The 12,979-nt window shown below is 37.6% G+C and overlaps 1 protein-coding gene across 2 annotated transcripts in view; it reads left to right on the forward strand.

The window, feature by feature from the left end:
- Window positions 1–12,979, forward strand: part of DICER1 (dicer 1, ribonuclease type III) — a 72,223-nt gene that overhangs the window by 33,006 nt on the left and 26,238 nt on the right. For both annotated transcript variants that reach the window (XM_011951518.1, XM_011951519.1), the window contains 5 exons: window positions 959–1,431; window positions 7,848–7,980; window positions 8,893–9,135; window positions 9,758–9,912; window positions 12,021–12,153. In XM_011951518.1, coding sequence (XP_011806908.1) covers window positions 959–1,431; window positions 7,848–7,980; window positions 8,893–9,135; window positions 9,758–9,912; window positions 12,021–12,153 — 1,137 coding nt within the window. The remainder of the gene's footprint in view (window positions 1–958; window positions 1,432–7,847; window positions 7,981–8,892; window positions 9,136–9,757; window positions 9,913–12,020; window positions 12,154–12,979) is intronic.

Consider the following 12,979-nt stretch of genomic DNA (forward strand, 5'->3'; position numbering starts at 1 on the left):
CCTCCCTCTCTTCCTCTCCTTCCTCCCTCTCTTCCTCTCCCCTCCTCCTCCCCCCTTCCACCTCTCCCTCCCTGCTGTCCCTCTCCCTCTCTCCCTCTCTCTCTCTCCCTCTCCCTCTCCCTCGATTCCTCAGTTACACCCTGGCCGTGGATTAACTTTCGGCTCTCAGTTAGAGTTGTAAGACAGCACTCTGGGAGGGTCCAGGATCAGAGTCTGAATTTAGCTGAGATGTTAACGTTGAGGAACCCTGACCTTGTGGTGGTATTTTCATTGAAATCGGATAACGGGCTTTTGGAGAACTGTGACAGGGTGTGTGGAGGCTGCCCCAGTGCAGTGGTCCTATCTCCTCCTCCACTTCCAACTAATAAAGGCCTTTACTACTGTTAAGAAAGAAAGAGAAAGAGAGAGAGAGAAAGAAAGAAATTATAATAGAGACAGCTGTGCAGTGTTTTTACAACAATTTCACCGTGGCATCCAGAGGTGCTGACTGTAGATCGATCAAAATTCATCCACAGTTTCTAGTCAGTATAGTGGAAAACATATAATACTGGGGATATTGTACATAGATAAAGTTCAAGGAAAACTGGATTGCTCTTCCTTGATGCCTAAAGTTAAATTATTGTGCTACATACATGCAATTTGGCAGGAAGTAAATGACTCAGGTATAGTTCTAACTAATTACAGATCTAAAAATAGGCTTCATTAACCTCATACAATTGCATCTTTTAATTTCTGTTTGATTATTTTATTGAAAAAAGGAGATGGTTCTAGGCATATACATATGAAATGAGCTCGAAAAGACTAATGGCCTGTCCCCCCACCTTCAGGAACTTAACCTAAGGCTGGATTACATTTAAGGAGTCATTTGAGAACAACTGAAATCCCAGTTAAACCCCATATGAAAATGCTACATTATTATTGTTTGGCATTAGGTTTTTTCTTTTCTCTTTTTTTGTAGATACTATCAGACTGTCGTGCTGTATTGGTAGTTCTGGGACCCTGGTGTGCAGATAAAGTAGCTGGAATGATGGTAAGAGAACTACAGAAATACATCAAACATGAGCAAGAGGAGCTGCACAGGAAATTTTTATTGTTTACAGACACTTTCCTAAGGAAAATACATGCACTATGTGAAGAGCACTTCTCACCTGCCTCACTTGACCTGAAATTTGTAACTCCTAAAGTAATCAAACTGCTCGAAATCTTACGCAAATATAAACCATATGAGCGACAGCAGTTTGAAAGTGTTGAGTGGTATAATAATAGGAATCAGGATAATTATGTGTCATGGAGTGATTCTGAGGATGATGATGAGGATGAAGAAATTGAAGAAAAAGAGAAGCCAGAGACAAATTTTCCTTCTCCTTTTACCAACATTTTATGTGGAATTATTTTTGTGGAAAGAAGATACACAGCAGTTGTCTTAAACAGGTAAATCTCTAAGTTGACTCCTTTCACATGAGAGCAGGGAGGCGTCCTGTGTTGGGTTGTGATGTGATGCGCTGCAGCAGCTGGGAGAGCTAGCATGAGGGTTATGTAAGTGTCCTTGACTTGGCGCCATCGTTGCTGATACGTCAGGCTGTCCTGGGATTGACAGAGAGGATGTTTTCCTAGAAGGCTGCTTTTCACATGGCAGATACGTTTTTTCTTAAAGGATGCTAATCCATTCTAATCTACCTAAAATAGAGGACAGTTATAGACTTTAAAAAAATCAGTATGCATTTAAGTAAAGCATTGTTTTATATTCAGTTTTAGATTCAATTCAGGTATTTATTAATCCTTAACTATGTGTTAGACATTGTGTTAAGCATTTCACACCAAGTGTTCCCCTCAGGTAGTCTTAGCATAAATTTTATCTGGGTATTGTGACTAATTTTTTAATGTTGATTTTTTTTCTCTTAAAAATACTGATTGAACTTTTCAAGGCTAGGTTGGGCGTGATGGATTGTGCCTGTGATTCCAGCACTTTGGGAGCCTGAGGCAGGTAGATCGTTTGAGTTCCCAAGGGGCAACACGGCGAAACCCTGTCTGTAGAAAAAATACAAAAAATTAGCCGGTGGTGGTGTATGCCTGTAGTCCCAGCTACTCGGGAGGCTGTGGTGGGAGGATGGGTTGAGTCTGGGAGGCAGAGGTTGCAGTGAGCTGAGATGGCACCACAGCACTCCAGCCTGGGCAATAGAGCCAGACCTTGTCTGAAAAAATAAAGTTTTCAAGGCCACAGTGAAGAAAGTTTAGAACAATTGAATTTATTTTGGGTGGGTTCATAGACTGCATGTTAAAATTTTGTGAATCAAAAGAGAATAAGAATGTTAGGGAAAGTTCTAAGATTATGAGCAAAGATGATAATGAATCCAAATTTTAGGCCGTGGATTCCTGCTCTTTCTCCCTTCTTCGATGAAAGATTTTTTTCTAATTTGGAACCAGCCAGGGAGCTGTACTTCAGATTTCTGTCAGATGGTCACTTAATGTATGGTCCTTTTGGTTTGTGGATACTCTTTTTTTTTCTGCCAAAAAAGGTCCTTATTTTGTACTTAAATCAGTTTACTTTTCTGTGAGGTCCATTAATTGGCCACAGTTGATCCCTGACTTTTCTGCAAGTAGTGATCTCGTAGGAAAAACTAAGCTTTGTTTCCTAAAGTAATTTGGGATTTTTTTTCTTTTTCTTTGCGTGTGTGTGTGTGTGTGCGTGCGTGCGTGCGCGCTTAACTGCTTCTGAATGTTTAGGGGTTTTAAAAACTTTTTTGAGTAACAAGAAATTGGACTCAAGGGTAGTCATCTGGCAGTTTTTAGTCTGGTAATTTTCATAGTCATTGAGCCTGATCCTTCTGATGAATACAAAGGAAAATAACTTTAGGGACCAAATTACATTTAAATCAGAAGTTGTAGGTTGGAAGGGGACCTCACTGACTATATAATCCAACCCACTTATTTTTGTAAAAATGAGAAAGAGCCTCAGGAGAAAGAGAGAGATTTGCTGTAAGTTAAATTGCTAGTCAATGGCAGAGACAATTCTAGAATCCTAATATCCTGACTCCTAGTTTCCAGCTCTTTCTATCATAGTAATGCCCCTGGGCGTCACAGAACACTAGAAACCAGTGCTTTACAACAGGAAGATTGCCAGGAGACGGACCTGGGAGAGCGTGACTAAGGAGGGATTATTTCTTAGAGCAGGAAAAAGCATTTTGGGAGTCAAAAAAGTTTAATGCTGGCGCAATTCTAAACCTAGTTATGGACATACTCCCCGTCTCCATTTAGGATTGTATAAGGATTAAATAAATTTTCTGGGGCTTGGAGAGAAGAAATGGGGGTGTATTTTCCACCTTCCCCCTGTTTTCTACATGTATTTTTATGTAAAGATGTGCCAGTTTTTATTGCAGGAATATTAGCCTGAAAAGGTTTATCCAGAATCAGTCAAGTTACTTCCTATTGACTTTAAGGATCAGATTAATTGTGATCAACTTTCATAAAATGTGACTGGAATTTAGTGCTGTATGATGAATCAAGAGTGGTCTGAGGGTTGACTTTATGAGCAGCTAATTAAATATACAATAGAGGTCTTGTTCCAGTAAGCTTTTTAATAAGCTTAGAAAAACTTCCTGAAATCCAGATTCTTTCCTTCCATCAGTTTAATGGGAGGAAAAACCCTTCTTTAGTGAATAGTTTCATGGGCATATAAGCTATTGTAATGTACATGCAGTTTTCTGCTCTCCTAATTAAAAAAATAAATCACAGCCACTTCTATGTGTAGTGTAGGTATGTGCACAGTCTTATGTTTATGGGTTTCTTTGTACCTTATATTTACATAGGGGTTTGTAAGTTACTTTTATATATATTTAAGACGTATTCTCAACACTCCATGGAGGAGGAAAGTAGATGTTCTTTCCATATTACAGATGAAGAAAACAAGCATCAGTGTGTGACCTTCCCCAAATTACACACATATCAAGTGGCAGAAAATGGCTTCCAGTCTCAAGTCTAGTATTCTTTTCACCGTGGAATATACTAGTATTGTGTGATATTGGCATTGGACAAAAGTGGGTTCACATCCTGTCTCTACCCCCCCCCCCGTTTTTCCTAATAACTTTTTATTTTGGAAGAATTTTATATTTACAGAAGAGTTGGGAAAATGGTACAGAGCGTTCTCACATGCCCCTCACTTAGTTTCCCCCATTGATGTTATCTCCTGTCACTGTTTGTCACAACTAAGAAAACTAACTTTGGCCCATTACTATTAACTCCAGACTTTATTTGGATTTTGACAGTTTTTCTACTAATGTCCTCTTTTTAAAAAAAAATTATTTTTATTTTTTTTCTAACCACTAGACAGTATGGAATAGTGTCTTCTTTAATCCAAGGTGTCATATCATATTTAGTTGTCAGTATCTGCCCAGTTTCCTCTGGTCTGTCACAGTTTTCAGTTTCTGTCTTGTTTTTGATGACATTGACAGTCTTCAGGAGTACTGGTCAGGTATTTGGTGAATGCCCCTCCATTTGGGTTTTTCTTATGTTCTCGAAGTTGGACTGGGGTGATCGGATGTGGAAGAATACCATGGAGGTGACCTGCCCTTCTAGTCACTTTATATCAGGGGCTGTCATGGTATCAACCATGAAACATCACTCATCAATGGATTGTGACAGTGTTTGTCTGCTTTCTCTACTGTAAAGTTACATTTTTTCCCTTTTCTTACTCTGTTTGGAAGGAAGTCTCCAAGTCTAGCCCACCCTGGTATAGAGGGATTAATCTCCACTTGCTGGAGAGAGGGGTGTATCTATATGTATTTAATGGAATTCTTCTGTAAGGAAAACTTGTCTAGTTTATCCTATTTATGTAACTGTCTACTTATATTTATTAATTGAATCATATATTTCAATTAGTGGTTTCATGTTTATTTTATAATTTGGGCCATAATCCAATACTATGTTATTTATTTGTTACTCAGATTGTTCCAACGGTGGCCACTGGGAGCTCTTTGAGGATAGCTCCCATGTTCCTTTGACATACCTTCATCCTTTTGTTTTTGAGCACTTTCTTTGTGATACCACAGGTGCTTTGGGCTCTTGTATTTCTCCTGCCTGGCCCTAGAATCAGCCGTTTTGCCAAGGAGACTCGGTTTCTTTTCTACCCACTTTTTGGATGTATATTTTGTGAAAGTTATTTAACTTTTAAAAGTCTCAGTATGTTCATTCGTAAAATGGAAATAATACCTCCCTCTCCTACTGGCTTGTTTGTAAGAGACTTTGTATTAAAAATGGCAGTTTTATCACCTGGCACACAGTAGGTGCTAATTCTTCAGCTGCTTATGCATGCATATAGGGGGTGCAGTATCAGTATGCTATTATGTAACTGTCAGTGGTCTTTTTTTAGTGAGATCATAGAGGAATTATATTTGGTTTTCTCACATTGACAAGAAAGTATAAGGCGTAAGGGACACTGTTAAAGGAATTGTTGATAATGTATTTCAAGAACCTGGCAGAAATTTCAAATGATGGGTTTATATCTTTGAATTTCTTTTCCTCCTATGGTTGTCAGCATTAGTTAGCATGTTTATTCAGATCACAATTTTCTGTAATACATCTGCTAGTTTTCTGAACCTACCATACATATTTCCTATTTTTGGTTATGTTATTTTCAGTCTAATTGGGGAGGCAATGTGCATATACACACAAAGTGTAGGCTATGAACTGGTGCCAGACTTTACCTCTGTCATGAGTTAAGTACAGATTGAGAAGCAGCATTTATAAACTCTTAGAGCGGTTTGACAGTAATTTTATACCTGCTGAATACAATAAAATTGATGCTTGAATTTTAATGCTTTTTAAGTTTCATTTTCTTAGTCGTTCACTTTTATGAAATTCTACAAAACTGTTTGTCTCTGATGGATTGGAAATTTAAGAAGAAAACCTGGTTCTTTGCTGCAGATCGTTTCAGAAACACTGTGCATTAGGGAAGAGTATACTTTATCAAACAGCTTGCTGGTGAACAGCTTGTATAAACTCGGTGTAAAAACCAAAAGAAACAAATAATACTTTGTCTTATTTTTTTCTGTGGTGTTGCGAGCTCTTTAAGCAGTTTGCACTGTCCACTGTCCTCGGGGAGTTCACATGTGACTGCCTGGCTTTGTTTTTCCTGAAGCCTGTAACCTTGTCATGGGTACTGGTTACGCATGGCCGAGATTCACCAAGTAGAGAAATACATTTTTCTCTCTAAGCATTATTAGCATAGGTATATCCCATGTAATTATTGCTTACAACAGATTTTATTTGCTGTGCATGTTGTCTCTTCTGTTCTCTGTGGTTTTGATGTGGATTTCATTAAGGAAAAATGAATTGACTGTTGTTGCCTCTATTTCTTAGCTAATTGAAGTCTGCCAGATGGATAATTTATAATTTTGGCAAAGTAAAATACATTCTTTGCCTAATTAACAGTAACTTAAAATACATTCTAAATCTCCATTATATTCAAATTGATGCTTATTTATATAAAACTTGGAAGTATGTATTATTTCTAAGGTGATTTATTTTGTATTTTAGACTTTTGGGCATGCTATTTGTTTGCATGTAACACTGCTTTCTGTTACATCTTAAGTTTATTAAAATAATTGAACACACTTTGGAACATAATAAGGGAGCCTCTGATTCTGAATATTTAAGTACTTGAACTGTAGAACTTGAACTCCAAGCTGTAGTTTGTAGACTCCCAAACTAACCTAGACACGCAAGTGTTGTGCTGATTGGGATCAAGAGAGATTCTGGATGGCCACTTCCAGCTCTTTAATATTAGTCTGTTTCATGTATTTTTTTTAAAGAATGATTCGACTTAAAAATGCAATTTTCTATTTGGAATTTATACTATGTAGTATGACTTCAGAGAAACCATGTGGAATCGCTTATATCAGGTGTGGAACCATTTATCCTGTGTGCTGAGTTTTTGAATGTGGATATTTCCAAAATAGCTGTAATGGCAGCACTAACTGTTAACCTTCTGCACCCGTGTAATGTGATCCCGTCCTGTAGCTCTTTGCCATTTCTTAGCTAGAAGGCCAGCTTTCAGTCACAGGCACTCTGGGTTAATACAGAGGAGCAGGCAGGAAGAGAGAGATCAGCAATCTCCTCTTTCATGACAGGGAAGGGTGGGGGGCGCTTTGCCATTTCTGTGCCCCGTCCTGTGCTGTGCAGAATTTTGCTCAGTGTCCTGGGGACCACAAAGCATCAGGAATTGAGAGGATACAACATTTCTTTCCCATGGGCTCTTCTTCTAATGATATCAGGTGGTAGGATAAGAGAAAAAGAAATTGCAGCTGGAACTCTTTTGTTACGTTTGTGGTGGATGAAGGTTTCCTTTGGTGTTGGGCTCACTGGTCCTTTCTGTATAAGCACGGCAGGGCCTGTTGCTGAAGCTGTGCATGGTCTAGAGAAGGGTGTTGAGTTGGGAGAGGAGCGAGTGGAACTGGTAGAGGGATGAGTCGAGCTTTTTTCATTGGACGTCCTGTTCCAAGGCCAAGATCTATGAGGATCCATGTTTCTCTCTGACTAGCTCAGTCTCATCCTGGGCCACATTTCTATGAAGTCACCATTGCCCAATCAGCTGTTGGAGGTAATGTGACCATTTATTTTGTCAGTACAAACCAATCTTGTATTTGGCATTATAAGTACTTGGTCAACAGATCTATGTGGTGAAGAGTGACAGTGATTTCTGTTTAAGCAAGTTGGGAAAAAAGGACCAAGACCGTTTTGTTAGGTATGTTGGCAAAAAATACATGTACTTCCATTTTAAAGGAGACTTTTAAAAACAAAAGTTTATTTTTTCTCAGCAACGTTTAACTTCCAAATGTGTATACTTTTTTTAGATTGATAAAAGAAGCTGGCAAACAAGATCCTGAGCTGGCTTATATCAGTAGCAATTTTATAACTGGACATGGCATTGGGAAGAATCAGCCTCGCAACAAGCAGATGGAAGCTGAATTCAGAAAACAGGAAGAGGTAACTTAAAATAAGTGTACAATAACAGTTTTCAGGACATATACAGACACAGTGCCCATAGGGTCTCCCTTTTTTCATAGTTCCCCAGAATTATTATTATTTTTTTGTATTATGGAATACTTCTTTATGTATTAGAGCAGCTGTCCCCATGAAGTAGCTGTATAGTGATTTATGTGCCAGAATTAGAATAGCTATCTGGCAAACCAAATTTGTGTCTTAATTGCCATCAACCAGCTTATTTTCTGTGATTGGATTGATGTCACACAACTGCATTTCGTGGAAAGACAAAACATGTATGACCTTAACTCTTGTACATTCCATATGACTAGGAATTAACAAACTGGAATCTTTTCCTAGAAAGTGTTTTCTTTTTTTCATTTAAAGGCCTATTTTGTTTGAATTATTAAAAAAACAGCACTATATTTTGTAGATTTTAGCTTAAATGTTTTTGTCCTTTTTAAGGTCTTAATACAGGAAACAGCATTGTAAAGATGCTAAAACCTAATACCATGTTCTGGCTTGTACACAAAAACCTATTTAAAGTTTATTATTTAACTTAAAATTAGCAGAATAATTCCTGTTGAAGACCTTTTCTACATTGTAGCTGTTTGATAATCTCCAAATTTGGAGAGTCCAGGAGCCAGTCTAATAAATCTGTCTGAAAACTAGCTTATATTACAATTTAATTTATCCTAAATTGGAGAGTCTCATTAAATCAGCTTCTTTGTCCATGTTTCCATGCATCCTGAGTTTTCAGTGAGACTGTCATCTTCTTTAGCCTGGCCTTAAGGATTTAGAATGCCCAAGAGCATGTGTGTCAGAAATAACAGTTGTCGTTTACTTTTAGTATGTTTTTTTTTTGTTTTGGAAATTTTCTTAGAAGTGCTTTTCTTGGTGGATTTTTTTTTTCAGGTACTTAGGAAATTTCGAGCACATGAGACCAACCTGCTTATTGCAACAAGTATTGTAGAAGAGGGTGTTGATATACCAAAATGCAACTTGGTGGTTCGTTTTGATTTGCCCACAGAATATCGATCCTATGTTCAATCTAAAGGAAGAGCAAGGGCACCCATCTCTAATTATATAATGTTAGCAGATACAGACAAAATAAAAAGTTTTGAAGAAGACCTTAAAACCTACAAAGCTATTGAAAAGGTAAGATCAACAGATTAATATATGCTGGCAGGTTGGGAAAAAAATTAATATGGTTTATTTGTTATTCTTTGTGTCTATAGAAACAGATAATGAGTTTTATCTACAGGCACTAATCTCAAAAGAGATGTACCTTGTGTACATTGTAAGGAAGTTGAGAATGACTGCAAAGACCCAGCAGTGTTATACAAAGTGTTTGAAAGGGCACAGTAAGATAACAGTGAAAATGGTCATCACATACGTTATTGGTGATGAATGTCTGGGAAATTGCATTGTATATATGGACAGTAACTGTTGACTGCTTACGTTATTGAGTAATTGGAAAATGATGACATGGTAGTTAACATTCAGAAAGACTGACAGTCATGTGTACGTGTGTGTGTGTGTGTGTGTGTGTAGGCACGGTACAGTATAGACTTTGTACCATATGGGGAGGGTCTCCATATTATTGGAACTGGGAGGGATTTATTGGAAGAAGGTGTCTGCAGCAGGTGACTTTGGAGTATTGAAGTATGTTTAGGAGAGAGAGAGATTTTCAAGAGAGTTTTTCCTGTAGGTACAGAGGCAGACAGCATGCGGCATAGAAATGTGTTTTCATCAGAAATTCTGTTTTTTAAATGTCCAGATCTTGAGAAACAAGTGTTCCAAGTCGGTTGATACTGGTGAGACTGACATTGATCCTGTCGTGGATGATGATGACGTTTTCCCACCATATGTGTTGAGGCCTGACGATGGTGGTCCACGAGTCACAATCAACACGGCCATTGGACACATCAATAGGTATGGCATCATATCATTTGTGTGGAAAATACATGATTTTTTGTGTGTGGAAAATATATTTTTGGGTACATTGTAATTTACTTTGTCTAGAGCTGATAATAAAATTTCTAGGAGCTAAAAAGAGCAGATTCTTTGCTGGATTATATATCAGGATAATTTCTATTCAGAGACAAAATAAAAGAGCAAGTATAAGATTTTCTTTGTAACCTTTTATTTTGAAACAATTTCAAACTTTAAAGTGTTGCAAGAATACTAGAATTCCCGTATGCCCTTCACCTAGACACCAAGAGAGACTCATTCAGTTTCATGAGAATGTTCTTTGTAGCCAAAGGATCCACCTTAGAGTCAGGAGTTGTCCTCATGCCCTGTTGTCACATCTTCCTAAGTCTCCTTCAATCTGGAACCGTTCTTTAGTTTCTCCTTGACTTTAATGACCTTGAAACTTTGGAAGATGATAGGCCGTCATTTTGTAGTCTGACTCTCAGTCTGGGTTTGTCTGATATTTTCTCATGATGAGACCCAGGTTATACGTTTTTGGGCAGCACGTCACTGAAATGATGGTGTCTCCTCATCCCAGCTTACCAAGTTGCACACCATGTTGATTTGTGTCCTTTCCGGTGGTAACTTAGATCACTTGAGTGAAGTCTGCCAGTTTTCTCTACTGTAAAGTTCCCTTTCACCCCTTTTATAATTAGTAAATATTTCCTGGGGAGATACTTTGTATAAAAATGTATTCCTCTTCCAAGTTTGATTCATTAGTGTAAGCATTCTTTGATATTTCTGGCCCAAATTGATTATTACTATGATGGCTACTAACTCCATTATTTCTGTATTTATTAGTTGGTGTTCTACTATCCATTTCTTCTCCCCATTTATTCATTCTTATATTACCATTTTTTAATGTCAGCGTGAACTTATGGACTCCTGTTTTATTTAATGGGTTATATAATCTATCATTATCATTTACTATTTGTTTTGATGTTAAAATTGTTTCATATTTGGCCAGTGGGAACCCCTTAAAGCTAGTTTCTGTGTCTTTTTAACATCTCACTATTATTTGTTGAACACTTCCTTGTTTTATGGCACAAGACATTCTAGACTGCCCCACCCTTGATGTTGGCAATTTCCTCAAATTTAGTGGAGAATGAGTTGTGGTTAGAAACCAAGAACTGGATACTAGGTTTATTCATTGCTACCGGGGTGTTGCTGCTGCCAGGCTTTTGAGTGGACAGAGCTGGAATGTTTGTTTGTTTGTTTGTTCATGTTTACATCTGTATTTGTTTCAGTGTCTATCTATTGATACCTCCATTTTCAGTGTGACGCTAGAGGTTTCATTCTAGATTTCCTCTTTTCTGTCTTTGTGCCTCCTTTCTCTAATAGTCAGAAGTTTGGCTCCCATTGTCCTCAAAATAATTAGTATTCAGTCTTCCTGTATGTAGCTAGTCCTTCGTGTTCTGTAGGACTGCCACTGGGGTCAGGTGCCCTTGCTGCACAGGTCACAACCTCACAGGGTGCTGCCCGTTCCAGCACCCTCCTGATGTGAGTCCTGTCCCAGCATCCCTTTCTGGGCTAGCTTTCTGCCCTGCTCCAACCTTCCCTGGTGCTGTTGCTCAGTGAGCTGCTAGTTCTGCTGTCCTTTTTGTGTCAGCACTGGGCTGTCCCGCCCTCTTCTGATGTCTTCCTTGCACGTGTGCTGGTAGTTGGTGGCAGACATAAGATGATTAAGGAGAAAACGTTGGCAGTGTGTTTTCTTACTGGATTCTGAACAGTACTTTGTGCTCTATTATGGTAACACTCAACACATGTGGCTATCAAAATTCAATTTAAAATAAAATAAAAAATGGAGTTTCGTAGTTGTACTTGTCACATTTCAAGTGTTCACCAGCCACTGCCCTGCTGGGCATCGAAGATACGGAACATCTTTGCAGAGTTCTGTTAGACAACACTGTTCTGTCTTATTCAGAGTTTGAAGCAGTAAAGTTTAAATGCCACATATAAATACAAAATCAGTAGAGGGGAAGAGGCACATGACAAATCAAACTCGAGGTTGTAAATATCAATATTTTCTCGGTTGTAGATTCAGCCTCAGACTTTCTTTTTCTTCACAGATACTGTGCTAGATTACCAAGTGATCCGTTTACTCATCTAGCTCCTAAATGCAGAACCCGAGAGTTGCCTGATGGTACATTTTATTCAACTCTTTACCTGCCAATTAACTCACCTCTTCGAGCCTCCATTGTTGTAAGTTTAGAAAAAGAAATGATTGTTATATTTTAAAATATGTCATTAGTGGATTTTTTTTCAGCTTTTCTAAAACTTGCAATTTATAGGGAAATTTGATTTTAAAATCTGCTTTCATGAGCAGGAGCCTTGTTCTGACAGACCAAAAATAAAAATAAAAAACAAAATTTACTTTCAAAAGTAGACTTATAGATCACTTTTGTTGTCATCTACATGTTCATATTTGTAATAGACTGTCTAATTTACAGATACTTAGAACCGGACTGGGTGATCTCTGAAGTTTCTTCTAAGGTGTTACTGACATGCACATTTTTGACAGGAGTCATTCAACTGTGTCTTAGACACTTAAAGTGATATAAAATGTATTATGCGTCGTCCTAGTTATTTTGTTGGTGACTCAAAAATCTGCTTTTTGTAATACTGTTCTTGGTCCCAGTACTGATTTCCAAATATTCCAAGATGACTAATTTCTATTGCACATAAAAAGGTGCTTAGTACTATTAATGTTACAGCTGTGTTTTGATAAATCTTTTTGTTACATATTTATTGATTAGTAAAAATAAGATACTTTAAAATCTTACTGAAATTTAAATTCATCAAAATTGTAAAATCTTAATTATGACTTAGTTTTTACTGGGCAAGACTTCTAAAGATGAATATTTCAAATATGGAGATTAGAATTTTTAAAAACTTGCTGGAATTTTTAAAAATAAAGAATTTTGTTTTGGCAAATTGAACTTTAAAAATGTTGGGGCAGTGGTTTCATAGGTGTTTCATGTGCTAGAGGTAATATAGTGATGTGCATATACAATGGAAAGGTTTTTGT

Source organism: Colobus angolensis, unplaced genomic scaffold (assembly GCF_000951035.1).
Source record: "Colobus angolensis palliatus isolate OR3802 unplaced genomic scaffold, Cang.pa_1.0 Scaffold32, whole genome shotgun sequence".
In the NCBI taxonomy this organism is placed as follows: domain Eukaryota; kingdom Metazoa; phylum Chordata; class Mammalia; order Primates; family Cercopithecidae; genus Colobus; species Colobus angolensis.